This window comes from Protopterus annectens, chromosome 8.part0 (genome assembly GCF_019279795.1).
Source record: "Protopterus annectens isolate FY-2018-M chromosome 8.part0, PAN1.0, whole genome shotgun sequence".
In the NCBI taxonomy this organism is placed as follows: domain Eukaryota; kingdom Metazoa; phylum Chordata; order Ceratodontiformes; family Protopteridae; genus Protopterus; species Protopterus annectens.
In genome coordinates this window covers 26269321-26296248 of record NC_056741.1, presented here as the reverse complement: position 1 = coordinate 26296248, position 26928 = coordinate 26269321, and the positions used below count along the sequence as shown (strand labels likewise).

Here is a 26928-nt window from a genome sequence, read left to right as displayed (position 1 = left end):
CCGTAGCAGGCTATAAGCTGGAAGGCAGTTTTACCCACTGTTAGTTGCACATGGATAGTCTCTGATGCTTCATGCTTTGCTACCAACCTGGAGGTGTGGGTATCTTTGATGAATATCGATACTCCCCCTCCTTTTGTGGTTCGGTCCAAGTTTTGGGGCCGAAAAGCATGGTATGAGGTATAACCTGGTAGTGCTGGGGTGCTCTCGGGAGCCCTGAACCAGGTTTCTGTTACTGCACAGATATCGATGTTCTCCATGCTAAGGAGAGTTTCGAGTGTGTGCATCTTGAGGTTTAGACTTCTGGCGTTGAGTAGCATTACTCTTAGTTTCTTATCCCTTGTGATACCTATGGAGGTGGGTTTGTCTTTTGAGCCTTGCCTAAAAAAGGCACTATGGGGGTAGCAAGAGCCTTTGCCAATATCCGAAAGCCCAGGGTGACAGGTGCAAGCCATCCCTAGCGAAGCATCGTGGCTTGTCGAGCATATCATCCCAAGCTGACAGGCATTGGATCCCCTTTGAATGACACCAATACTTATGCCAATTGTTGAAATTGATCATCTTGTCTTCATATGGTGGCATCATTCTTGGTGAGGGTAAGATGCTACTCAAGGTCAGGGTCATACCGGCCTGGGCTACATGCTCAGAGAGCTCCTTTATGTCTCTTTTCATGTAGTCCAGGGAGGTACGTCTCAGGTCATTCACACCAGCATGGACAATGACCGAGTCATATTTGTACTTGCCTTGGAGTGACCTGCATGCTTGTGTTATGTGGCGGATCCTAGCGCCTGACAGGCTGCTCACCGTGACCCTCTCCACACTAAAGTGCAGTTTAAGCAATGAGAAATTTAGGTATACTTCTTGCAGGTACGGGATGCAGCCTTAAAAGTGCAAGAATTTAGCAATAAAGTATAAATATAACAGAAGTACTTGTAATAATGCAAAAAAGTACTTATCAGGTACTGAATGGAACAGGATTCATCAAAAATTATCTGTAGTCAGTAGCAAGTTCGCCAAAAGGAATGGGAGATCTAAGATAATGAACCAATCGTTGAGCAAACATGATAGCTTTCTAGAAGTAGAGAAATTTAAAAAAACAAACAAGTTAGCCCTCTGGCCAATAGCAACCAGACACTTTTTGAGGTTTCAAACAGTGATTCTTTGCTCAAAAGGGGACCTTGTTCCTCCTTACTTTCCTCTAGGGTGCTGTCTGTAGTCAGCCAAAGTGTTGAACGTAGTGCACTAAACCAAATCCAAAGTGCAGGGAGGGTGGGGGGGTATGTTCATAGGTAGGTACTAGGCTATCGGCCCAAGAGCCAAAGCAAGCCTAGCCAAACAGTGTTTTGGCTTTCGCCACCCATATATTGTTAAATTCCTGCCCCTCTATCGAGCAGTGCCCCAGACATAATCCCAGGAGTGAATTTCCAATCACCCATCCAGTTATCAAGGTTTTTCTTGAATAGTGCTAATAACGAGCTCTGCTTGACATGGATGGGAATCTTGTTCCAGAGCATGGGAGGTCTCTGGGATACAAATCTATCCCTCCAGCATGTCCTATTTATTGTTGTGGTGAGGTTTAGGTCCCTAGAGTATGTAGCTCGGGGAGATTGGGATTTCTTCAAGTGGAGCATGTCCAATAATTCCGGTTTTGACATAGCTTTGTATGTCAGACAGAGGTCTCTTTGGAGTAAGCGGTATGCGACCGAGTAAAGTTTGAGTTTCTTGAGCCGGTTGGCATAGGGCAGTTATTTGATGCCAGCGATCCTCTTGGTGAGGTACTTTTGGGGCCTCTCGAGTTGTATGTGTCTTGTGAGGTACATCCCAAACTGGTCATTGTATTCAATGAGGGGTCTGATAAGTGATGAGTAGAGGGGAACAATGACTTCCTTATTTCTAGATGTGAACCCTTTTGTGATTAAGTGGGCCATGTAGAAAGAGTTTCTGACCACTGTGGCAGTGTGGTTATCAAAGGAGAGGTTACTATCCACTTGGGTCCCAAGATCTCTTATCACAAAGTAAACTTCCCCCTATTTGGTAATTCATGGGTACCGTGTTTTTGCCAAAGGGGATAACAGTGCACTTTTTGGCATTTAGTTTGAAGCCATGACTTTGACACCAGGTGTCAATCTCTGTGAGGCCATTTTGCAGGATGTCTCCGTCGGCAGGGCAATCAATAATGGCAACCAGCTTGCAGTCATCTGCAAACCTGGTCAGCCATAGACCCTTGGTGTTCACTTGCACTTCAGAGAAGTATATACCGAACAGGAGGGGTGCCAGGACCGAACCTTGGGATACTCCACTTGTCACTGGTTTGGAGTCTGATCTGGAGCCAGCAACTTTTACCGTGTGGGTTCTGTCCCTAAGCCAGTTGGCCACCCATCTTGTGACGTAAGGGTTTATGTTAAGGTTGGTGAGTTTATCAATGATTCCTGAATGAGGGATAGTGTCAAAGGCTTTAGCGAGGTCCAGGTAGGCTGTGTGGACTACCTTGCCCTCATCTATGACCTTTGTATCTGTTTCGAAGAAGACTACCAGGTTTAGGAGATATGACCTACTTTTTACAAATCCGAATTGGGTAGCATCAAGAGTTTGGAGGTTACCTATATCTTTGTTTGAGTTATGCATGTTTGTATATTTCACCTGTAGCATCCTCAACCTCAAATTGTCATGACAGTGATGGCAAAAATCCTCCATGTGTGCCCCCCCCCCCCCGCTCCGGTTGACTTCTAAGTTCATGGAGGTCCATACATTTATGAGTGAAAAGGGGGTGGCATAAGATCCTCCAGGGTGCCATTTAGACTCATCCTTTTATGCAGTTCCCTTAACTGATAAGGTGATTTCAAAACTTGGTGGATGACAATGGCAGATGCCCAGTGTAATAGCACCTCTGTTTAGCAGGCCAGACAAGGCAGTATGCTTTAGCTGCCCAGGGGCTGGGCAACACTGGTAAAACTTCAGTTATTGACTCTTATGGTAGCTGTTGTCAGAAGGGTACTTGATGCCCCACAGGCCAGAGGTTCATGAGCCATCTACCTTCTTCTGAAGTGCTCTCTATTCTGTCTTGGTGTTCGTTTCATATCTGCTACTGTTGGTGGGACCATGCAGAAGAGTTGAATAGAAAGCTGGAGCAGTTGCTGAAGTAAGCCTAGGATAAGATGGTACTGGCCTAAATGGTGACCATTTCATAGTTTCTAACCTAATCATGCATCTAGCACATAATGCCACAGAGGGCACAACACTGGCAGCAGGCACTTGGCATTGCCATTCACTCATGCCCAACTGACTTAGTCAAGAGTTTCCAGGTGGTGTTCTTGCATACCCTCTATACTGGCACCTACTTGTTCGGACCACAGATTAGGAAAAATCAAAATCGAGTAATAAAACCGTAACCACTGTTAGCAGCCAATTTCAGGCTCTTCAGCATCCTTTTTAAGGTATCAGAAGTGGCCTGAATGACCATGGTTTAAACAAAGTTAGCAACAGCAGTCTGGTAAAAACTTGAGAAGTTGAGAAACATCTCCAAATAGGTGCCTTTCTAGGGGTAGGAATTCTCATCAGTGTCATGGCTGTTGTGAGTCTTCTTCAGGAGGGCCACAGAACTAGCAGCGGCTGTGAGAACTTGCCCTATTTCCCTTCTAGAGACAGGAATTGATTGATACTACATCTGTCAGTGTGGATGACCATCGCACAAAGCAGGTAAATCAGAGACCTCATTTCCAGAGGTTACAAATCCACCCCCTCCCCAATCCAACCTGCCTTCCCGGCATGCCATTCCATCAGAAAAGGGCGGCAAGAATTAGACTTGCTAAGCCTTCCAGCGAAGTAAGCCATTCAAGTGGTCCCAGCAGATTAGAGAGGATCCAACATTTTTATTCAAAGTTCTTTTTTTTTTTTGCAAAAAATACCTTCAACGCATGTTGGGTCTACGCAGCCTTAACCGTTTTATTCTCAAAACTTCATGCTGAATGATCTTGGTGCAGAGATGATTCTGATGTACCTCACAAAAGGGGATTTAATGTACTCCCAAGACTTCCAGGATGCATACCAGCACATCAGGATAGCCAATGATTCAGTGGATGATGTTCATTGTGTTTCATTGTTGCAGTCATTACAATTGGGTTATCCTGCTAGCAGGCTACCCTCAGTCGGCCAGATTCCAAAGTCTAGGTCCGACGTCGGTTGCTGTCGCCTCTTCCCTGACGTCAGTGCGCTAGGGGTATAAAAGATGCAGCAGACGCCATTTTCTTCAGTCTTTCTTGCTGCGGGGTGCCTGAAGCAAAAGCAGTTCGCAAGTGCCAGTTGGCCGACTCCTGAAGTTTTCAAATTCGAATTTCAGATCCGAAGTCTTCATTAAAGCTAAGTACCCCGTTGGGGAAACTTTTTTTTCTTGTTCCAGACAGATGTCAGAAAAAGTTAATAATTGTATTTCTTGTGGGAAGCAAATACCTCCTAAGGATTTTCATTCTTACTGTATTCCTTGCCTAGGCCCTGACCATAATGTTGCTAGTTGTCGATTTTGTGCTAGATTTAACCAACGCACTATTAAGCGTCGGTACGATTTTGCATTACATTACTTTGGCAAAAGATTTAATTATATAATGCCGCCGGATCAGCAGACTACCAGAGTTTACAAAAAACTAAAAGAAAAAGAAAAGGACAGGCATCCAAGATCCAAAACCAATGACGAGGCTTCTTCTAGGCCTGCCGCCGGTTGTCAGTGAGGCACTTTCGCAGCCCCTGACGCCCGCTACCTCAGAGCCACCGGCCGCTTCTGACTCCCACGTGGAGCCAACTGGGCCTCTGGAAACTCAAGGTATTGGACACTCGGAAACTATTCCCTCAGATGGGTCCGGAGCCTCTGAGAAGGCATCGGCTTCTGAGGGTGTTTTCAGGCCTACACAGTTATATGTGAAACCTACTTCAGCTACAAAGACTAAAGCAGCTCTAAAGACAAAGAAACAAGTACAGCATTCTCCTGGACAGGCCTCCATGCCTAAAAAACAGATGCTTAAAATGGCCAAAGACCTTATTACTTATTCTGATGCTGAAGAATCTCTATCCATTCAGCCTCTCCTCCTGAGGATTATTCTTTTGGGGAAACGCTGCATACTATGAGGGAACATTTCCACTGGGAGAGCAAAGATTACTCAGAATCCAAGAAAAGCCTCAGAGATTTCCTTTTATTGCCCCAGCACAGGCCCCTTGCTAATCCCACCTGTTTTAGACATTGTAGATGATGTATTTACAGAGTCCAGTTTTTCTCCAGACTCTTTACCATCAGCCCCTGTTAAGCCAGACAGATACTACAGGGTTCCTGATTCTCATAAATTTCTCTATAAGAACCCTGCAGCTGACCCAGAAAGCATCTTGTACCCTCTCAAGAGATAATATTCCTGGGCGCAAGCTTAAATACAACTGCCCAGATGGCTTATCTCACGCCAGACAAACACAGACAACTGACTACTTATTTCAAAATGTTGGCAACAAAGACCCAGTTATCTGCAAGAAAAATTCTGCAGGCCTTGGGTTTCATGGCATCCTGCATTCTGCTAATTCCATATGCAAGACTGCATATGAGGAAACTTCAATGGTATCTAAAAAGTGTTTGGACTCAACATTGCCACAGCCTGGAAACAATAATTACCCTCATTCCCTGCCTGCAGCAGGAGTTTCGATGGTGGGCAAAAGCCTGTCACCACAACACGGGACAGCCATTCACCTTACCCACAGCCAGGCAGACATTGACAACAGATGCATCAGATTATGCCTGGGGGGGCCCATATGGCAGGAAGATGTATTCAGGGCACATAGTCCGCAAGTCAAATGCATCTACATGTCAATCAAAAAGAGATGCTAGCTGTTCAGAATGCCCTAACAGCCTTCAAGGATCAACTTCATCCAGGACAACTACTAATAAAGACGGACAATACTACAGTCATGTGGTACATAAACAAGCAGGGCGGCACACATTCCTACCCCCCTCTGCAGGCTAACCATGAACTTGTGGCACACAGCATTGACTTACCAAGTACATCTGCAAGCTCAATTCCTGCCAGGAAGGAAAAATACTCTGGCAGACGAACTAAGCAGAAATCTAATGGATCCCCATGAGTGGAAATTGGATCCACAAGTCTTCAGCATGATAACAAGGACCCGAGGATGCCCGGACATAGACCTATTTGCCTCCCCTCACAACTACCAACTACAAAGATTCTGCACAAGGACTTATCACAAGCAAGCATGGAAAGTGGATGCTCTATCTTTCAGCTGGAAAAATCTAACAGTATATGCCTTTCCTCATCTGCCTCTCCTCCCCAAGGTACTCCTCAAGGTCAGACAAGAGAAACCAAAAATTATACTGATTGCCCCAGACTGGCCCCGCCAGCACTGGTACCCAATCCTAAAGAACTTGTCTCACTGCCCAGCCTGGACATTACCTCAAATTCCTCACTTATTGACCCAACAAGACAGCCAGATACTGCACAGCCAACTCAAAACCTTAAACCTGGCAGCATGGCAGATAATATAGCCTCTCAAGACACACCTCACTCTAAAGCAGTGATGGTTGTTATTTTGGAGGCCAGGAGGCCTAGCACCAGAAAATCTTATGCAGACAAATGGAAGAGATTCTGTGCTTGGAACCAAGCACAAGGCATTGACACAATTGTTCCAAATATTCGTCAGATTTTGCAATACTTAAATGAGATGCTGGGTAAAGGCCTTTCCTTTTCATCAATTAAAATTCATGCCTCTGCCATTTCAGCTCATTACAGTACAGAACCACCTATTTTTTCTCATCCGTTACTGAGGCAGTACCTCAGAGGAGCCAAAAACATAAGACCTCCAAGGAGAGCACCAGTACCTGCATGGTACCTCAACTGTGTCTTGGAAAAACTCACACTGCATCCGTTTGACCTCTGCAGCTGACATAAAATTCTTATCCTGGAAAACAGCTCTGCTCCTAGCAATAACCTCCGCTAGAAGAGTCTCAGAGTTACAGGCGCTCATGGCTGTGGAACCTTATATAATTTTCCATACTGACGGGGTTTCGCTGAGGACAAACCCTACATTTATGCCTAAGGTAGTGTCCAGTGTGGCCCTTAACCAACCAATTAATTTGCCTACTTTTTATCCACACCCACAGAATAAGGGTGAGAGAATTCTGCATTCTTTGGACATTCACAGACAGCTACGCTTCTACTTGGACAGAACTAAAGCTTTCAGAAAGACTGATCAACTTCTAGTGGCATATCCTGCAGCATCACAAGGAAAGCCCATCTCAAGACAGACTATTTCAAAGTGGAGAGGCCATTGCATTAGTTTCTGCTATTCACAGCATGGAAAATCAGTGTCTAAGGGCATTAGGCCACATTCAACCAGGGCAGCAACCACTTCAGCAGCCTTCCTCAGAGGAGTACCAACCAAAGACATCTTAGAGGCTGCAGCTTAGAGTTCAGTGCATACCTTTACAAAGCACTACCACTTACCTCTCTACTCTAAATCCAGGGCAGGCTTTGCCACTGCAGTTCTGCAGGGCCTTATAGCCTCTCCTAATCCTATTTAGCTCCAGCCTCCCAACCTTAGCTTTGGGATTCAACCCAATTGTAATGACTGCAAAAGTGAAACATGATGAATATAGTACAGTTGTGTACCTACCATAAATGTAGATGTTCGAGTGTATTCACTGTTGCAGTCCAGGTTACCCTCCCACCATCCCCCTTTTTTCTTTGCTGGGACCTAACTGTACTTTTCTACTCTATACACTTATGTGGTGTATTTGCTTGTAGATGAAGGAAAAGTTGTTTTTTGTGCATGCATGCTTATTGGCATAATTTAGCCTACCTTTTTAGGGGCACCTGACATCTGGGGCAAGAAAAACTGAAGAAAATGGCATCGGCTGCATGTTATATACCCCTGGCCCACTGACGTCAGGGAAGAGGCGACAGCAACCGACGCCGGACCTAGACTTTGGAACTCAGGCCAACTGCGGGTAGCCTGCCAGCAGGATAACTCAATTGTAATGACTGCAACAGTGAATACACTCTAACATCTACATTTACGGTAGGTACACAACTGTACTTTTCCAGGTGTTTGCGTAAGTGCCAGTCAGTGCACTTCAGCTCCCTCTCCTGTTTGGACTCGCCTTCGCCTTCATTGTGCTCAGTAAATATATAGCTGTGGTGGCAGCACACCAGAGTCTTCAGGGGGTCCCTGAAAATTCCCTGCCTTTGCAGTTGTCTCATGGTCACCCTTACCAAAGTGTATCTAATAACAGAATCTTTACGCTGCCTATTCTAGTCCTCGAGTATCACAGTGAGGGAGCCATTGGAGACCATATTTTTTATATGCTCTTGGGCATACTGTTTTGCCAAACAAGTCCCCCCCTCCCCCCAAAAAAAAAAAAAAAACCTCTGCTGTAGCCATTTTTTTCTCTTATTGTTTCATTAAGCATCATTTCCATATGCCTTTGTTTGTAAATTCTGGGGCTCATAGCAGTCATAACTTTTCTTGTTCTACATGCATGTTTCCATATGCAAATTCTTTTGTGCACTTAAAGGACATAGTGGGTTCGATTTTTTTTTTTTTTTTTTTTTTTTTTTTTTTTTTTTTTTTTTTTGGTCTGTTTGCAGATGAGATCAGAATTTTAAGAGAGTGCATCTCACACCTTCACTGGTGGCTTCTCACTCTGTCTCTTGGCAGCCTCTTTCACCTTCTGGTACCCAAGATGGTGGTTGCCATGGATGCAACCTTGTACAGTAGGGTGGAGAGAAACATTGTTTAGACAAAGCAGTCCAATGTGCGTGGTCACCATTAGGGATCAATTTACATATTAAATGTTTTGGAGGTGAGAGTGGTCCTTTTAATCTTGCAAGTCCTTCAGGACATTCTCCCAGGTGTTGTCATTGACAGACATTCGGACAGCATGATGGTTGTGTAGTGCATGAACAGAGTAGTACCCTTTTGTTTCCCTTTTGCCAGGAGACCATAACATTTTTGGAGTGAGCTAACACTCATGGAGATGTCAGCTTCTTAGCAAATAGGTTCATTTGTCATCTGGTGTCAGATGGATGGTCCCGCAATATGACAGTAGAAGCGCTGACTCTCTTCTGTCACTGGGAGAAGTCTTAAGAGCTGTATTCATCCCTAACTGATGCCAAATGTAACAATATATTTTCCCTTGATAATCCTTCAAGGAAACACAACAGGGAATTTGTGATTCTGAGGTCATCCCAGGTCTTCTATGTGCCTTCCTGTTTGCTGAGTTCATTTAGAAGGCAACTCTGTACAAGGCGAAAGGCATTCTAATAATCGCATTTGGACTGAGTAAAAATGGCTCCTTTTTTACAGCTCCATCTTTTGGAGAGACCTGTACATCTGAAGGAACTGAGAATCCTTATCTCTTATCCATCTAGCAGACCTCATATGACCATCCTATTCCTTCATTTGACATGTTTTTCATTTCTGTTGATTGCCAGGGATATTTCTTGTAGGCTCATAGTTTCGTAGGCTGATTGCCCTGGGGCCTTTACAAGCCTAGCCATAGGATTGCCCTGGCATCATGCCAACCGACCTTGGTTTCCAGTGCCTCTGTCGAGTAGAGCCACTGGAGTTATCCCCAGGTTGAATTTTCTATTTCCCATCCACTCATCAAGATTTCTGTTGAAGAGGGTCAGCGAGGTGCTCTGCTTGACATGTATGGGAAGACTATTCATAGTATGGGCAGTCTCCGGGTTGTGAACCTATCCCTCCAGTACTTTCTGTTGATTGTGGTAATGAGGTTGAGGTCTCTGGAGCATGTGGTGCAGAGGGATTGGGATTTCTTTAGATGTAGCATTTCTAACAGAGGTGGGTCAGACATGGCTTTGTAAGTCAAGCAGAGATCACCTCTAAGTAGGCGATATGAGACAGAGAGTTTTTTGAGTCTGTCCATTTCCAAGGTTGTCCAAATTATTGCCTGTGCCCAGAGACCTACTGCTAGGAAGATATATAGAGATAAATGGCTTTGCTTTACAGTTTGGTCCGCTTCCAGGAGATTAAACCACTTAACTCCACCTGTTTTGGCCACACAACATGTGGCATATATTTGTCATGCTTGTTTGAGTTATAGTTTTGTAAGATTCCATTTATCTGCCATGTCATAATTTCATCAGGGAATGCACAAGAGTTTTTTTTTTTACATCCTTTAAGGTCTGTTACACTTTCCTTAAAGGGGGCTTTCAGACTGGACCTTCTGTTAAGGAGACTGCTCCACCTTGCGATGGGAAATCCATTTTGCAGAAGCTTACTTTGCCTCATTTTGAACCAGCCAATATTAAGTATTTGTCATGGAAAAAGTTGCATCAGCAATAATAATTTCCAGAACCTGGGATTTGGGCGTATACCTCCCCTCCTTACCTGCTATTCATAAAGCCACAGTATCCATGAGGACTGTAATCCTACAGTCTCCATTTCCCTGCTGTGTAACACTACAGTTAAGAAGACTGCAGTTTAATTTGCTCCTAAAAAAGAGGCACTTGTACCTAATGGGTCTCTCAAGTGGTTACGTAAATAAGTAGGATAAAATGTATTCCTTAAAAGGTAAGAGGAAGTGGGGTGAGGAGGCTTGATTTAATGCTAACTTCAAAAAGGGAACAACAAGAGCTCAGAGATCATATGGAAATGGAAGTGTTCAGTTTTAGAGAGGACATGAACTACCTCAGAGAAGGGGGTTCTGGATATTTGAAAGTATCCAACAAGTGGTGGTTGACACTGCAGACACAAAAGCATTTTGAAAAGTGCCTGGATCTGCACAATGGATCACTCCATAGCTCCTGCACTGAGGACAGACTAGATGGGCACTTGTAGTTCTTTCTGCCAGTTGTGTACGAGTGAGGCTGTTTAAAAAATGTGGAATAGGGAGTTCTGAAGACCCATTTACTTGGTTGCATTCATAGCCAGGTGTATTTTAAGGGACTTTCTTGATATTTTATATACCACCTTGGGTCTCCTCTTGTAAAAGGACTGTAGGTTCAGGTGGGTCTATCCTGCTTGCAAAAGTGTAACATGTCCTGTCCTAATTTTGTAGGATGGGAGTAAGTGTAAAATGTCCTGTCCTAATTTTGTAGGATGGGAGTAAGTGTAAAATGTCCTGTCCTAATTTTGTAGGATGGGAGTAAGTGTAAAATGTCCTGTCCTAATTTTGTACAATGGTAGTAAGCCTTCCTCATACTACAGTTTGTAAAGTTCTTGCAGAAGAGCTTTTGTTCGTCTAAAAATTAAGCTTTTTTGTATTGCTAGTGTTTCTCTGGAAATGTTGATCTTTAAAAGATCACTTACTCTAATTTAGTTTATGACCGATGAAGTGTGCACCTTAAGTCATGTGCCCAATACAAATAAATTGTGTTCATTGGTAACTTGGACAATGCATTGCAGCACGTAGAACAAGTCTTCATCTTATCCATCCACTCCCAAAGCTGTTCCCATCCTGCTGTGTCTGCCCAGACTGCACAGTTTATTAACTGACTTCCAAGCACTTTTGCTGCTCCCTAACCAGGAAGTATTCCTGGAAAGTAGGACCCAGTTTGTGAAGATGTAGCATCACTGTTGCTCAGAGCAGTTTTCTTTGGATCACCTTAACTCCTGGTGGTGAGGGGTTTTGATATGGGAGTACTTCTTACCCCCCCCCCCTCTTGCAAAGTGTGTCTGTGTTTCAACGTGTTATTGAGGTGGTTGTCCCTGTGTGCTAGTCTTAATTTGCTACTTTCCGATGCTTCACGGTTCACCCTTCTTTCTTTGTGGAGAGAGGCTTAGAAGCTTGTTTTGATTGCTGCTAAGCCATCAGTTTGTGACCTCAAGCTGAAGTGCACTTGGGTTCTGCAGCAGGACAATGATCCAAAAACACACCAGTAAGTCCACCTCTGAATGGTAGGGGGGGGCAGGGTAAGAAGTACTCCCATATCAAAACACTCGAGTTCTCCCAGTACAAGTGGATGCCTTGCTGTTGTAACAGTAGGCCCAAGATGGCTTTATTCATTGGTATAGTCCGTAGACTTTTCTGGCATATCATGTAGATTATTTTCTCAAGCTTGTTTTCTCTGCTCACTTTTCTGTGTGTGGATGGATTTCATGCATACATGTAATCATGTATTTTACGTGGAATTGTGGTAACTAAAAGCTGTGTTGACTGACATTGTTTGCAGTGAGCCCTGATCTTGGTTTATTCATATTTCTTTTGTGGCTGATATCCACAGCAAACGTTTCAGATTTGCCTGCTTTGAGTGAGAATCAGAAGAACAAGTTAAGGCATCTATCCATTGTGAGCCTTGCTGCAAAAGTAAAGGTGAGAAGTGATATTTTTAATGTATTCGTTGATTAATGTGTCTGTTCTCATGTCGAGCAACGCACTGGAGATTTTCTTGTTCTCCTGCCCATTATTTTTCTCATAATTTCTGAAACAGAATTTTGATTCCGTGTTGTACTAAAGTGGTTAACTTTATCTAGGCAGGTGGAAAAGAATGTAAATAAATGTAAAGTTTACAAGACTGTTTATTGAATTCTCAGCAGCACAGTGTATAAATCCGTAAGTTTTAGTAGTAACTTGTCTGTACATTTTATTTGCTAACTGGGTAAGGCCACTAGACACAAGTACCCCTTTAGAGGGGTGATCCCAGGTCATAGTCTGTTTAACTGACTTGCTCAGTGACACACTAGTTAAAGGTAATCAAATCACGGATTGTGGGAAGTGGCTCATTTACGGTTTATAGCCTGAAGCTGATCAGTTATGCATGTACTGAGCTTCTGCTGTGCTCTGAGTCAAAGTATTGATAAGTTCCCCAGACCTATGTGGCTGCGTGATCAAATACCAGAGTGCACATAATCCTGTGGCAGTATTCCATTAAACCTAATTTGCTACTTAATCACTTTCACAACCTGGGACATGCTGTGCCAGTTGTTTGTTTGTCTTTCAGCTTTTTCCCGGTAAGGGGTTGCCACAGCAGAACTCCGGTCCGATAATGATTGGCAGTAGATTTTTACAAAACGCCGAGGTGCCAGCTCGACGCCCAACCTTCAACGAAGGCACGCCCATTTACGCATGCGTGTCTTTCGAACGCTACCCAACCGCGGGGAGGATATGCAGACTCCACACAGAAGGCACTCCCAAGCCACGCCGAGAATCGAGTGGGAGAACCTCTTGCTGTGAGCTAACAATGCTACAGCCGTACCACCGCAGCATGCTGTGCCAGTATTGCAGGGAATTCTGTGCTTTTCAGGTATTCTGTGTAGAGCATCTCACTGCATTATTAAATTGACTTTGAAATGCTACAGTGCAATGAAAAAGTCTTTGCCCCTTCCTGATTTCTTATTTTCTTTCCATGTTTGTCACACTTAAATATTTCAGATCAAACAAATTTAAATATTAGACAAAGATAACCCAAGTAAAGACAAAATGCAGTTTTTAAGTGGTAATTTTATTTATTAAGGGGGGAAAAAACTATCCAAACCTAAATGGCCCTATGTGAAAAAATAATTATCCCCTAAACCTAATAACTGGTTGTGCCACCCTTAGCAGCAACAACTGCAATAAATCATTTGCGATTACTGGCAATGAGTCGTTCACATCACTGTTGAGGAATTTTGGCCCACTCTTCTTTGCTGAATTGTTTTAATTCATCCGTATTGGAGGGTTTCCGAGCATGAACCGCCTTTTTAAGGTCATGCCACAGCATCTCAATTGGATTCAAGTCCAGACTTTGACTAGGCCACGCCAAAACCTTCATTTTGTTTTTTTTTAAGCCATTCAGAGATGGATTTACTGGTGTGTTTTTGTATCATTGTCCTGCTGCAGAACCCAAGTGCGCTTCAGCTTGAGGTCACAAACTGATGACCGGACATTCTCCTTCAGGATTTTTTGATAGAGAGCAGAATTCATGGTTCCATCAATCACAGCAAGTCATCCAGGTCCAGAAGCAGCAAAGCAGCCCCAGACCATCACACTACCACCACCATGTTTGACTGTTGGCATGAAGTTCCGTTTCTGAAATGCTGTTACTTTTATGCCAGATTTAACGGGACGCACACCTCCCAAGAAGTTCAACTTTTGTTTAGTCAGTCCACAGAATATTTTTCCAAACGTCTTTGGGATCATCAGGATGTTTTTTGGCAAAAGTGAGACAATGATGATCTTCATTTCTCAGTGCTGCAGTCTTCACCATTGGGTTATCCATGCTGTGGTAGCCATCAGTCAGTCCGAATACCAGAGTCAAGGTTTTATCTGTCAGCTGTTGTCACTTGCTGGGTGATGTCAGGACTTCCGAGCTATAAAGGAGAGCAGGCAACACCATTACCTCAGTCTTTCTTGCTGTGGAGCCCGTAGCAGAAGCAATTTGCAACAGTACCGGTCAGCTGTTTCCAGATTTTGAACTTCAGCTGAAAACGTCTAAAGGTAAGTACTCTGTTGGGGATTCATTCTTTTTCTTGCACTAACCGATGTCAGAAAAAGTCAGTAACTGTATCGCCTGTAGAATGCAAACACACAAGACTTCCTTTCTTAATGTGTCACTAGCTTAGGCCCCGATCACGACGTACCCCGCTGTGGGTTCGGTGCCCTCTTTAATGCTAGAACTATTTGTCGTAGAGCTCTGTTTGTAGCCAGTTATTTTAGTCTTCCATTTCCGATTACCGATATGGCATCCATCAGTCAGCAAACCGCAGATCTTCTGAAAAAAACATGAAGATCAGGATAAAGACAAGACCGCATAAGGCCAAGCCTTCCGACAACACTGCCTCTAAACGGGTAGTCAATTCTTTGGAATTCAGTGAGTCGCTTTCGCAGCCCCTGATGCCTGACTCGATTTCTTCGCAGGCCTCTACTGAGACGCTTTCGGAGTCCTGTATGTCACAGATGTCTGCATTGTTTAACGAGCCTTCAGCTGTCTTGCCCTCGGTTGGGTCCAGAGCCACTAAGCAGGCACCGGCTTCAGAGGATGCCGCTCTCGCTTTGGATTTCACTTCAAGGCCTTCGCCCTCTCTTTTGCCTAACACATCAATGGCACCGAGGGATACCCTTCAGGCCAGACTTAGACCCACTCCAAAGAAAGAGCGAAAAGTCTCCATTCCACTACTCCTCCTCCGCAGAATAGAATGCTTACAATGGCGGAGGCTCTCATCTCTTTCATCCGGGGTAATCAGGCCACTCCAGCCAAAAGGAGATGGGAACCTTCTCCAGACATCCAGTCGGATTTAGACTCTGAGGGATCTGACTCCTCTTTTTTCAAAGAGGAAAGTCCTCTTACTGCCTTTGACGACTCAGATGTAGAAGAATCTATTCCTTCTGCATCATCTCTGGAGGTCTTTTCCTTTAGGGAAATCCTCCACACCCTCAGGGAACACTTCCAATGGGAATCAATGGATTTCCCTCAATCCAAGAAAAGACTAATAGAGATGTTCATTGTGTTTCACTGTTGCAGTCATTACAGTTGGGTTATCCTGCTGTCAGGCTACCCACAGTCGGCCTGAATTCCAAAGTCTAGGTCCGGCGTTGGTTGCTGTCACCTCCTCCCTGACGTCAGTGCGCCAGGGGTATAAAAGATGCAGCCGATGCCATTTTCTTCAGTCTTTCTTGCCGTGCAGTGCCCGAAGCAAAAGCAGTTCACAAGTGCCGGTCGGCCGACTCCTGAGATTTTCAAGCTTGAATTTCAGATCCGAAGTCTTCATTAAAAAATAAGTACCCTGTTGGGGAAACTTTTTTTCTTGCTCCAGATCGATGTCGGAAAATGTTAATAATTGTATTTCTTGTGGGAAGCAAATACCTCATAAGGATTTTCATTCTTACTGCATTCCTTGCCTAGGCCCTGACCACGACGTTGTTAGTTGTCTGTTTTGTGCTAGATTTAACCAACGCACTATTAAGCGTCGGTACGATTTTGCATTTCATTACTTTGCCAGAAGATTTAATTATATAATGCCGTTGGAACAGCTGACTACCGGAGTTTACAAAAAAACGCAAGGAAAAAGAGAAGGACAGGTATCCGAGGTCCAAAACCGACGACGAGGCTTCTTCTAGGCCAGTCGCCGGTTTGCCGGTTCTCAGTGAGGCGCTTTCGCAGCCCCTGACGACCGCTACTTTAGAGCCGCAGGCCGATACAGACTCCCACGTGGAGTTAAGCAGGCTTACAGAAACTCAAGGTATTGGGCCTTCGGAAACCATTCCCTCAGATGGGTCCGGAGCCACTGAGCAGGCATCGGCTTCTGAGGACGTTTTCAGGCCTACACAATTATATGTTAAAACTACTTCAGCTACAAAGGCAAAGACTAAAACAGCTTTAAAGACAAAGAAACAAGTACAACAGCCCCCATGGACAGGCCTGCATGCCTAAAAAAACAGATGCTCAAAATGGCTGAAGACCTAATTACTTTGATCAGGGGTTCTCATCCCCCTCCTGACAAGAGGCCTAGGCAAGAGGTAGAATATGAATCCTCAGATCAGGTTTCCATTTCATCTAATTCCTCTTCTGATCAGGAATACTCTCTTCCTCCTTATGAGGATTCTAATGCTGAAGAATCCATCCCCTCAGCTTCTCCTCCTGAGGATTATTCTTTTGGGGAAACACTGCATACTATGAGGGAGCATTTCCACTGGGAGAGCCAAGATTATTCAGAATCTAAGAAAAGGCTCAGAGACTTTCTTTTACTGCCTCAGCACAGGCCTCTGGCTATTCCACCTGTGCTAGACATTGTAGATTATGTATTTTCAGAGTCTAGTCTGACTCCAGACTCCTTACCTCCAGCTCCTGTTAAGCCAGACAGATACTACAGGGTCCCAGACTCCCACAAATTTATTTTTAAAAACCCTGCTGCTGACCCAGAAACTATCTCTCAGGGTCCCAAGGGGGTCGAGGCTTCCACTGCAAAAAACCCTACCCCCTCTGACAGATTCCAGGGCACTGGACAGATGGGGAAAAAAAGATCTACACTTCTGCTACCTTGGCTATAAGGGCTTTAAATTGTCAGTTTCACATGCTTAAATATCAGCAATACATTATGTCACTGCTTAAACAGAAAATGTTGTCAAATTCTGAATGTGCAGAAAATAAAGAAATGCAGGATGTTTTGTGATCCTATCTCGCCTACATTCTGTACTGATGGGTTCGGAGCCGATCCTCGGCTCCGACTCGGCACGCTATACTATAGAGCGAAGTCTCTTATTGGCTGAGCTATTCTATATCCCAGGATGCACCACCACTAATTCCCCAGATCTCGTTTGCCGCTTTACAAGCTAAGACGTGGTCTCCGACTTGGCTGAGCTAAGTGTTACTTTTCTAAGATTTTTCTGTCAGGAAATTTCTTAAATTTGACCCAAAATCTGTTTTAACAGCTATCGTTGTGGTTTGAGTGATTTTTTTGCGATCTTTGTGGTAATTTTGTCTTCAGGGAAAGGTTTCCGTTTAAGTTAGAGGGGCCTTCCCCTCGCGCGTGAGTAAGTCCTTTGTGTCAGTTGTGGTGCCTTTTTGGTCCTTTTAGTTGGTCAAGTACCCGTTTTTAGTTAGAGGGTTCTTGAATCTGCTGTTATTTCAGTTTTTTTTCTATTGGCGTAGTAATAGATTTGGGCATTGCCTTATTCTTCTACTTTAGTGTGTAGTGACTCTGTACAATTATGTCTAAAGAACATAGACCATCGGGGTTTAAAAAGTGTACCCGTTGCAGTTACAAGATGTCCATTACCGATGATCACTCCTTATGCGTGTATTGTTTAGGCCCCAAACACCTTCAGGAGTCTTGTAGCGTTTGTCACGCTTTTTCCTCTCGGGTCCTCCAAGAGAGGAAGAATAAATTGATTTTAAAAGGGATTATCAAACCTAGTTTTGAGGAGGCTTTATCTTCCTCCTCTTCTCCCTCTAAGAAAAAGAAATCGGAACCGACCTCTAAGAAATCTCGGCAGGCTTCTCCATCGGCTCCACGGACTTCGGAGCCGAGGGCGGAACGGTCTGCCTCGATGCCTCCAGCCTCGACTCCTCTGGCTTCGGAGCCGACGGCTGGAGCTTCGAGAGGCAGGTCACCTTCATCGGCTCCGCTGATTTCGGAGCCGATGAGAGTTGCCCGCTCAGACTCTTCCCCTTCGGCGCCGAAGACCTCTTCGGCACCGAGGGAAATTACAATGGAGTCTCCATTGGCACCGATTTTGATAGAGACAATTCGGAGCCGGTCCCCCAGTCCTTCGAAGCCGGTGGAGAAGTCTACTTGGCAACCCGTTCGATCTCCTCCCGGTCTTCCAAGATGTCGGATTCGGACATTGACAGGGTGCTCCAAAGGCTGTTTCAGTCTCCAGTCTTCCAAAAGTTAGTTTCGGCTCCAGCCCAGTCGGCATCGGAGCCGATGGTCCACCCTTTAGCCTTGGTTCCTCCTCCAACAGCCTCGGCACCGTTGGAGTCGGTGCTGGTGGAGCCGATGGAGGTTTCCGGGTCGGCTCTGACCCTTACTCCTACCCCGGCCTTCGGGTCGGAGTTCGGTACACGGACCTCTTCGGTCGGCCCCGGGGGTGACGCTTCGGGACCGATGTTTTCGGTTCCGAGCCTCTCTCTCAGTGCATCGGCTGTGCGAGTGCCGTCTGCTGTTATGGCTTTGGGGGTCGGACCTTCCCAGGATTCTGGGGGTCCGGCCTTTAGAGCCATGAGGAGTGCTTTGGCCAAATCTTCTTTGGCTACCTCCACCGTCTCCCCGGCACCTTCCCTAGGCACGGAGACTGGTTCCTTTGTAGTCCCCCTGTCTCAAGACAGCGGAGCCCTGGGGCCTGAGGTCACCCCCATTGGGGGTCCCCCTCTTCCTGGAGGTCCCTCTGAAGAGTCTTCGGAGGAACCCCCAAGAAAAAAACAGTGCAAGAGGAAGCACGTCGACTCCCCTGACGAGTCTCTCACCTCGGACACCGATCTTGATGATGCGGAAGGGTCCCCCAAGTCATCCTCGGATGATGTCTCCTTTGCGAACATCTTGGAAGTCCTCAAACAACGAGGCGGCTGGCAGACCAAACCCCCTTCCTCTGACGAGTCGGTGTTCCTCAAGGCCTTCGGGGCTCAGCCCTCCGCCTCCTGGGTGTCTCCGCCCTTCGATGAGCTCCTAGATTTGATCTCTCGAAGGGCGTGGGAACATCCAGATTCTGTGGAACCGGGGCCTGCTCGCCCTAACAAATTTTTGTCAGCGCCCCCGGAAAAGGAATTTTTCACCAAGGGTGTGGCTGTAGATGCTTTGGTGGTGGCATCTGCTACCCAGCAAGATGTGGCAGAGGCTTCAACGTCCGTCCATCCTCCTAATAAGGAGTCTAGGAGCATGGACCAGTACGGGAAGCACACCCTTACTTCAGCAGCCTTTACCTTAAGGTCTCTGAATTACCTGACGCACTTCACTAGACTTCAGAGGGATCTGATCAAGGAACTCTCAGATACCCTCTCTGGTAACCTACCTGAGCAGTTGGCCCAGACGGTTAGCTCTCAGTTGGCTACTCTATCGTCGATATCGAACTCGTCCATGAGGCTCATTTTGTATGCAGCCGAGGGGGCGAGTAGAGTGGCGGGTACGGGTGTTGCTCTACGGAGACAAGCCTGGCTCCGCCTGTGTCATTTTGTGGAGGCCTTCAAGTCTTCCTTTGCCGACGCTCCCTTTGATGGGTCCTCTTTGTTTGGACCCAAGGTAAAGGACACCTTGACCCGCTGTGAACAAGAGGGTAAGACTTTGACTGCCGTAGGGGCACGGTTTTCCTCTCCCTTTCGGCCTTATCCCAAGGCTAAAAGAGGAGGGAAAATGTGGTTCCGTAAATCTCAGAAGACTTACCCCTCAGAGCAGGACGATCTCCCTTCTAGAGGCAGAGGAGGGGGAAATTTTTCAGGAAGACGCCGTCCCAGAGGCGGCAGAGGCCCTCGCAACACTGGAGACCGCGAGTCCTTTCGTGGCTCTTCAACCTTTCAGCATCCCTGAAGGATTGCCCGACTGCGCAGCTCCAGAGCCAGTCGGGGGTCGTTTTTCGAGGCACCTAAAGGCCTGGGAGAGTATCACTCGGGACCGATGGGTGCTCCGAATCATCGCCGGAGGTTACGTCATCCCCTTTTCGCACCCCCCCCCCGCCATCCAAAAAAATCCCGGACCCGCCACCCAGTCAATGGGATATTGCAGCCATTGAAATTTCAAAGCTGCTTCAAAAAGGAGTCATCCAACCGGTCCCCGTAGACCAGACCGGATTAGGGACTTACTCAAAATTCTTTTTGGTGCCAAAAAAGACCGGGGACTTGAGGCCCATTTTGGATCTCAGCAACCTAAATCAATCAAGAAGTCCAAGTTCCGGATGATCACCTTACAATCCATTCTCCCGCTACTGGAGAAAGGTGTTTGGATGTGCTCCATAGATCTCAAGGACGCCTATTATCACATTCTGGTAGATCAGGCGTCCAGGAGACATTTGCGCTTCAGCCTGGGAGACGGTCATTTCCAGTTCTGCGCACTGCCCTTTGGTCTCACCACAGCCCCCAAGGTGTTCACCAAATGTTTGGCGGTGGTGACTGCTCACCTGAGGAGTCTAGGATTCCAGGTGTTTCCGTATCTAGACGACTGGCTCCTAACTGCCACCTCCAGGCATCTACTATTACAGAACCTAGCAGACACTATATCTCTGGGCACCTCCCTAGGAATCACCTTCAGTTGGGCAAAGTCTGTGTTGCTGCCATCTCAGCGCATACGGTTTATCGGGGTAGAGATAGACTCAAAGCAAATGCGGGTCTATCTTCCTACAGAGAGAATAGAAACATTACAATCTCAAGTCCGAGCATTGCTCCTCAAACGCCGAGCCCCAGCAAGGATGGTCCTACAACTGTTGGGTTCCATGTCGGCTACCGTTCTCCTGGTCCCCTTAGCAAGATTGCACATGAGGATTCTCCAGTGGCTCCTGTCGGTCCAGTGGTCGTATCAGGATCTTCCTCTCAGTCACCACATTATAATCATGGAGACGTGCAAACAGGACCTCCATTGGTGGCTTCTCTCCTCCAACCTGGATCAGGGGCGACCCTTCGTTCCTCCTCCTCCAGTTGCCACTTTGACTACGGACACCTCCCAGACGGGGTGGGGGGGACATTACCTGGGCAGGTCAGTCCAAGGCAAGTGGCACCCGGCGAGTTCCCTACACATCAACATACTGGAAATGAGGGCGGTGCTTCTACCGCTTCAAGCACTACACAGCTACCTCCCCCAGGGTATGATTGCCGTTCAGTCCGACAACATGTCAGTAGTCTGGTACCTGAACAAGCAGGGAGGGACCAGGTCCTACCCTCTTTGCAGAGAGGCCATGAAAGTATGGAATTGGGCGGTTGCAACCAACCGTTTCTTGGTAGCAACACACATTCCGGGGAGATCCAATGTGATAGCCAACAGACTGAGCAGAACCATTCTCTTCCCGCACGAGTGGTCTCTGAACGACAGAGTAGCATCTCAGATCTTCAGAAGATGGGGAACTCCTTGTTGCGACCTCTTTGCAACTCCCCTCAACACGAAATGTCTACAGTTCTTCTCTCTCACCCGGTTCGGGGTTTCAGTATGCCCTAGTCCAAACTTGGCCCACCGGCTTACTATGCCTTTCCACCGGTTCCCCTTCTTCCCAGGGTGATCCAGAAAGCGATTCACTTGCAGTGCAAGATGATTTTAGTTGCCCCATATTGGCCTCGTCAAGTCTGGCTGCCATTTCTTCGAAATCGCACTGGACGGTCCATGGTTCCTGGACCAGGTTCCAGATCTCTTGATCCACCAGTCGGGACAGCTTCACCAGTCCCTTCACTCACTGAGGTTAACAGCTTGGCTCCTCCACTTCCGACTATAGTCAGGAACCAGGTTTTGGACTCAGAAGTTATACATGTCTTGTCCTCGGCCCACAATAATTCGACTAAGAAGATGTATAATAGTAAATGGAAGAGATTCGCCATTTGGGCCCAACTCCGGGGATTAGATCCCATTACTGCCCCGGTGGCTGAAGTTTTGAAATTTTTAGCTTCCTTATTCAATCAAGGTTCTTCGGTCTCCACCATTAAGGTTCAATTAGCAGCTATTTCTAATTTTCATGAAAGTATAGACCCACCTTTGATGAGCAATAAGTTGTGTAAAGCCTTCATGAAAGGTGCTGGGCTGCTACGTCCTCCAGTTTCTCATCCTGCTCCACCATGGTATCTTAATTTCGTATTAGGTGCTTTGACCTCTTCCCCCTTCGAACCGGCAGCAACTTCTGACTTGAAATTTCTTTCCTGGAAGACTGCCTTTTGGTGGCAATTACATCAGCCAGAAGAGTTTCGGAACTTCAAGCCCTATGTGTCAAACCGCCGTACCTGGTTTTTCACAAGGATAGAGTATCCCTTAGGCCTAATCCATCTTTTGTTCCCAAAGTTTGTTCTAGTTTTTGTCTTCAACAGTCTTTGGAACTTCCAGTTTTCTTCCCCAACTACTCAGACAGAGCAGAATATATCTTCCACTCATTGGATGTTCACAGACAATTGCATTTCTACTTAGGGCGCACCAAACACGGAAAACAGATCAGTTGTTTGTGTCCTTTTCAGACAATAAATTGGGCAAAGCCATCACGAAGGTCACTATTGCCAAGTGGATCAGAGACTGTATCAGTCATATTTATTTTCTTTCTAATAGAGAGCTTACAACCACTGTTAAAGCTCATTCTACAAGGGCTATGGCTACTTCAACAGCCTTTCATTCCAAGCTTGCCATTAGTGACATTTGTGCTGCGGCTACCTGGTCCTCTTCTCACACCTTTATTTCTCATTACAAATTGGATGTGGCATCTCTGGGGCGAGCTTCCTTCGGTTCCACAGTTCTCAGGAGTGTTTTCCAGTGAGCCACCCAGGAATCAGGTGCTAGGGCGCTGTCCCATCAGTACAGAATGTAGGCGAGATAGGATCACATAACATCTTTTAGTTATGTACTTACCATAACTTTAGATGTTTGGGATCCATCTCGCCTATATTCCTAATAACCCACCCTCCTTCCCCCTGCCTTGGAGATCAGAAGAGACCGGACGGTTCGAGTTCGACCGTTTCATCTTGAAACATCTGGCAATGTTATATCAGCAGTACATGTGTGTGTGCATGTGTGCGGACAAACAAGATCTGGGGAATTAGTGGTGGTGCATCCTGGGATATAGAATAGCTCAGCCAATAAGAGAATTCGCTCTATAGTATAGCGTGCCGAGTCGGAGCCGAGGATCGGCTCCGAACCCATCAGTACAGAAAGTAGGCGAGATGGATCCCAAACATCTAAAGTTATGGTAAGTACATAACTAAAAGATTTATTGCATGCAGCTGAACAAGTTGGAAAGCATACTTTACAATGTTGTTTTGTTTCTTTGGAGGCCTCCTGGAGAGCCGCTGTTACGCGTTCTGTCATTAGGAGGCATGCTTGGTTAAAGGAACAGAATCTGCCTGATCATGTTAAAGCAAAATTATTAGATGCTCCATTACAGCATGATACCTTGTTTGGTGTTAAGGCAGAAGATGTGTTGAAGAAAATGGAGGACAAAGCCAAATCTATGCAAACAGTCAAGGATTTCTTACAGGTACAGCCTCCAAGATTTAGCAGACACTGGCCTACAAAGAATTGGTCCTTTCCAGTGTCAGACAGGCCACAAAGAGGCAGACACAGACGCCCTAGAGGAAGATCCCAGCCCCAAGGCTCATACAGGTCTAAACAATGAGGCGCTTCTACCTCCAAAAGCGGAAAAGACAAATCACAGCCATACAGAAAGCAGTCCCCGTGACTTCCCCCTGCCAGCGCCAAGCACTTCTATTCTGGCAGCTCCTTTAGGGGGAAAACTAGCACTTTTTTCTCAAAACTGGTACCTAATCACCCAGGATAAATGGGTCTTGAACATAGTCTCACAAGGTTACAGGTTTCACTTTCACACCATGCCAAGGGCAAACGGTATGCCGGACCTGCCAAAAAATCAATGAGCAGAGGCACAAAAACAAGTTTCATCCCTCATGGACATGAGGGCCATTCAGCAAGTACCACAACAAGAGCAGGGACAAGGATTTTACTCACAACTTTTCTTGGTGCCCAGAAAGGACAAAGTATGGAGGCCAATACTGGACCTATCCATTCTAAACACATACCTGGATATTCCAAAATTCAAAATGTTGACTGCAGCAGCTTCTGCCCATGCTGGGCAAGAAGGCTTGGCTTGTAACTTTAGACTTAAAAAAGGCATACCTGCATTTTCCAATCAGACAATCATGCAGAAGATACCTCAGATTCATAGCTGGCTCAATGCACTACCAATTCTCTGCACTGCCCTTTGGCTTATCTACTGCGCCCAGGGTCTTCACAAAATGCCTAGCACTAGTAATTGCTTTTTGCAGACAAAGAGGAATACAAATATATCCTTACTTGGACGACTGCCTTATTCAAGCAGAGAACAAGGACACACTAGTACAGCATCTGGCGTTTGTAAAAAGATTGTTAACATGCCTAGGGTACACAGTAAATGAAAAGAAATCAAAACTTGTACCCTCTCGAGAGATAATATTCCTGGGTGCAAGCTTAAATACAACTGCCCAGATGGCTTTTCTCACGCCAGACAAAGACAACAATCTTCTTACTTCAAAATGCTGGCAACAAAAACCCAGTTATCTGCAAGAAAAATTCTGCAGGCTTTGGGCTTCTTGGCATCCTGCATACTGCTAATTCCATATGCCAGACTGCACATGAGGAAACTTCAGTGGTACCTAAAAAGTGTCTGGACTCAGCATTGTCAAAACCTGGAAGTATTAATTACCCTCGATGTCCTTCAAGGATGCATCTGCAGTCATAACATATGGGTTGTCCTGCCTCAGGCAGCCCTTCGGTCGGCCGGATTCCAAAGTCTGGGTCTGGCCTCGGCTGATGTCGCACCTTCCCCGACGTCAGAGTGTCTGGGGTATAAAAGCATCAGCCGACGCCATTTTCCTCAGTCTTTCTTGCCGGTGCCGAAGCAGAAGCTGTTCGCAAGTGCCGGTCGGTCAGATCCAGTGATTTCAGCTACCGAAGACTTCGAAAAAGCCAAGTACCCCGTTGGGGACTCTTTCTTGCCTCAGCCGATGTCAGATAAAGTAAATAATTGATGTTATGTGATCCTATCTCGCCTACATTCTGACTGATGGTTCGGAGCCGATCCCTCGGCTCCGACTCGGCACGCTTATGCCAAAGAGCGAAGTCTCTTATTGGCTGAACTTACTATATCCCAGGATGCACCACTACCAGTCCCCCAGATCTCGTTTGCCGCTAACTAGCAAAGACGTGGTCTCGAGCTGGCTGAGCTAAGTAGTGTTTTTTCACTAACTTTCTGTCAGGAATTTTCTAATTATTCTACAAAAAGCTGTTTTAACAGCTATTCAGTACTTTTGTGTGTGACTGGTTATTTTTTTGTGGAAAATTTTGTGTGTGGTTGCGTGTTTGTTCTGACTAGGCCCCCTTTGAGTTGAAGGGCTTTTCCCTGTCAGTCAATTGTTTTCAAAATCCTTAGGGATTTTTGGATCCCTTTAGTTAACTTTCTGTTGTTGTCGGACTAGACTACCTTAATCGGCAACTGTAACCTAATCATTGTAGTGACAGTCTTTAAAAAAAAAAAAAAAAAAAGTGCTTTTTCTGTGTTTTTTCTGTGATAGAGTTACTAATTTGTGGCTATAATGTCTCAGGCTCCTAGGCCTTCGGGCTTTAAGAAATGCACTAAGTGTAATTTTAAGATGTCAATCACAGATGACCACTCTCTCTGTGTTTATTGTTTGGGCGCCAAACATTTGCAGGAGTCATGCAGCATGTGTCACGCGTTTTCCTCGAGGGTCCTCCAAGAGAGGAAAAATAAACTTATTTTGAAAGGCCTTATAAAACCCTCTTTTGAAGAAGCATTAGCATTCTCTCCTTCTCCTGCTAAAAAGAAAAGGGCGTCTGCTCCGACCAGTCCGTCGGACCCGACCGCCAAAAGACATAGGCAGGCTTCTCCTTCGGCTCCACGGACTTCGGAGCCGAGGGTGGAACGGTCTGCCTCGATGCCTCCGGTCTCGACTCCTCTGGGTTCGGAGCCGACGGCTGGGGCATCGAGGCGGGTCACCTTCATCGGCTCCACTGATCTCGGAGCCGATGAAGGTTGTCCGCCAGACACTTCCTCCTCGGCCAAGTCCTCTTCGCACTGATGGAAATTGGTTTGGACACTCCTTGGCGCCGATAGTTATCGAGTCTCCTCGGGCGGTCCCCTAGTCCCTTGGAGCCGTTGGAGACCTACTCGGACCCGTTCGGTCTCTTCCAGGTCATAGGATGTCAGATTCGGACATAGACAGGGTGCTCCAAAGACTGTTCCAGTCCCCAGTCTTTCAAAATTTGTTTCGGCTCCGACCCAATTGGCTTCGAGCCGATAGCCCACTCCATTGCCATTCCTCCTCCGACCGCTTGGCTCCGGAGCAGGTGCTGATGGAGCCAGTAGAGATCCTAGGGTCGGCTCCGACCCTTACTCCAACCCCGCCTTGGTCCGAGTTTAGCACGGACTTCCTCGGCCGGACCGGGGTGACGTTTGGGACCAATGCTGTCGGTTCCAGCCTCCTCTCGGTGCTTGACGCGGGACTTCCGTCTGCTATCATGGCTCGGGACCGGACATTCCCAGGATTCTGGGGTCCGGCTTTCAGAGCTATGAGGAGTGCCTTGGCCAAGTCTTCTTGCCATCTCTACGGCTTTACCGGCACCTTCCTGGGCATGGAGACTGGGTCTTTGGCAGTTCCCTGTCTCTAGGCAGCGGAGCCCGGAGCCTGAGGTTATCCCCACTGGGGTTCCCTCCTCCTGAGGGTTCTTGAGTTGTCTTGGAGGAGCCCCAAGGAAGAGATCGTGCAAGAGGAAGCACGTGGACTCCCCCGACGAGTCTCTTACTTCGGACACTGATCTTGATGATGCGGAGGG

The 26928-nt window shown here is 46.3% G+C and overlaps 1 protein-coding gene across 2 annotated transcripts in view; it reads left to right on the top strand.

Annotated features, from left to right (window-relative positions):
- The window catches only part of COPS7A (COP9 signalosome subunit 7A), a 490679-nt gene that overhangs the window by 280858 nt on the left and 182893 nt on the right, over positions 1-26928 (top strand). For both annotated transcript variants that reach the window (XM_044079590.1, XM_044079591.1), the window contains exon 4: positions 12228-12316. In XM_044079590.1, the coding sequence (XP_043935525.1) occupies positions 12228-12316 (89 nt within the window). The remainder of the gene's footprint in view (positions 1-12227; positions 12317-26928) is intronic.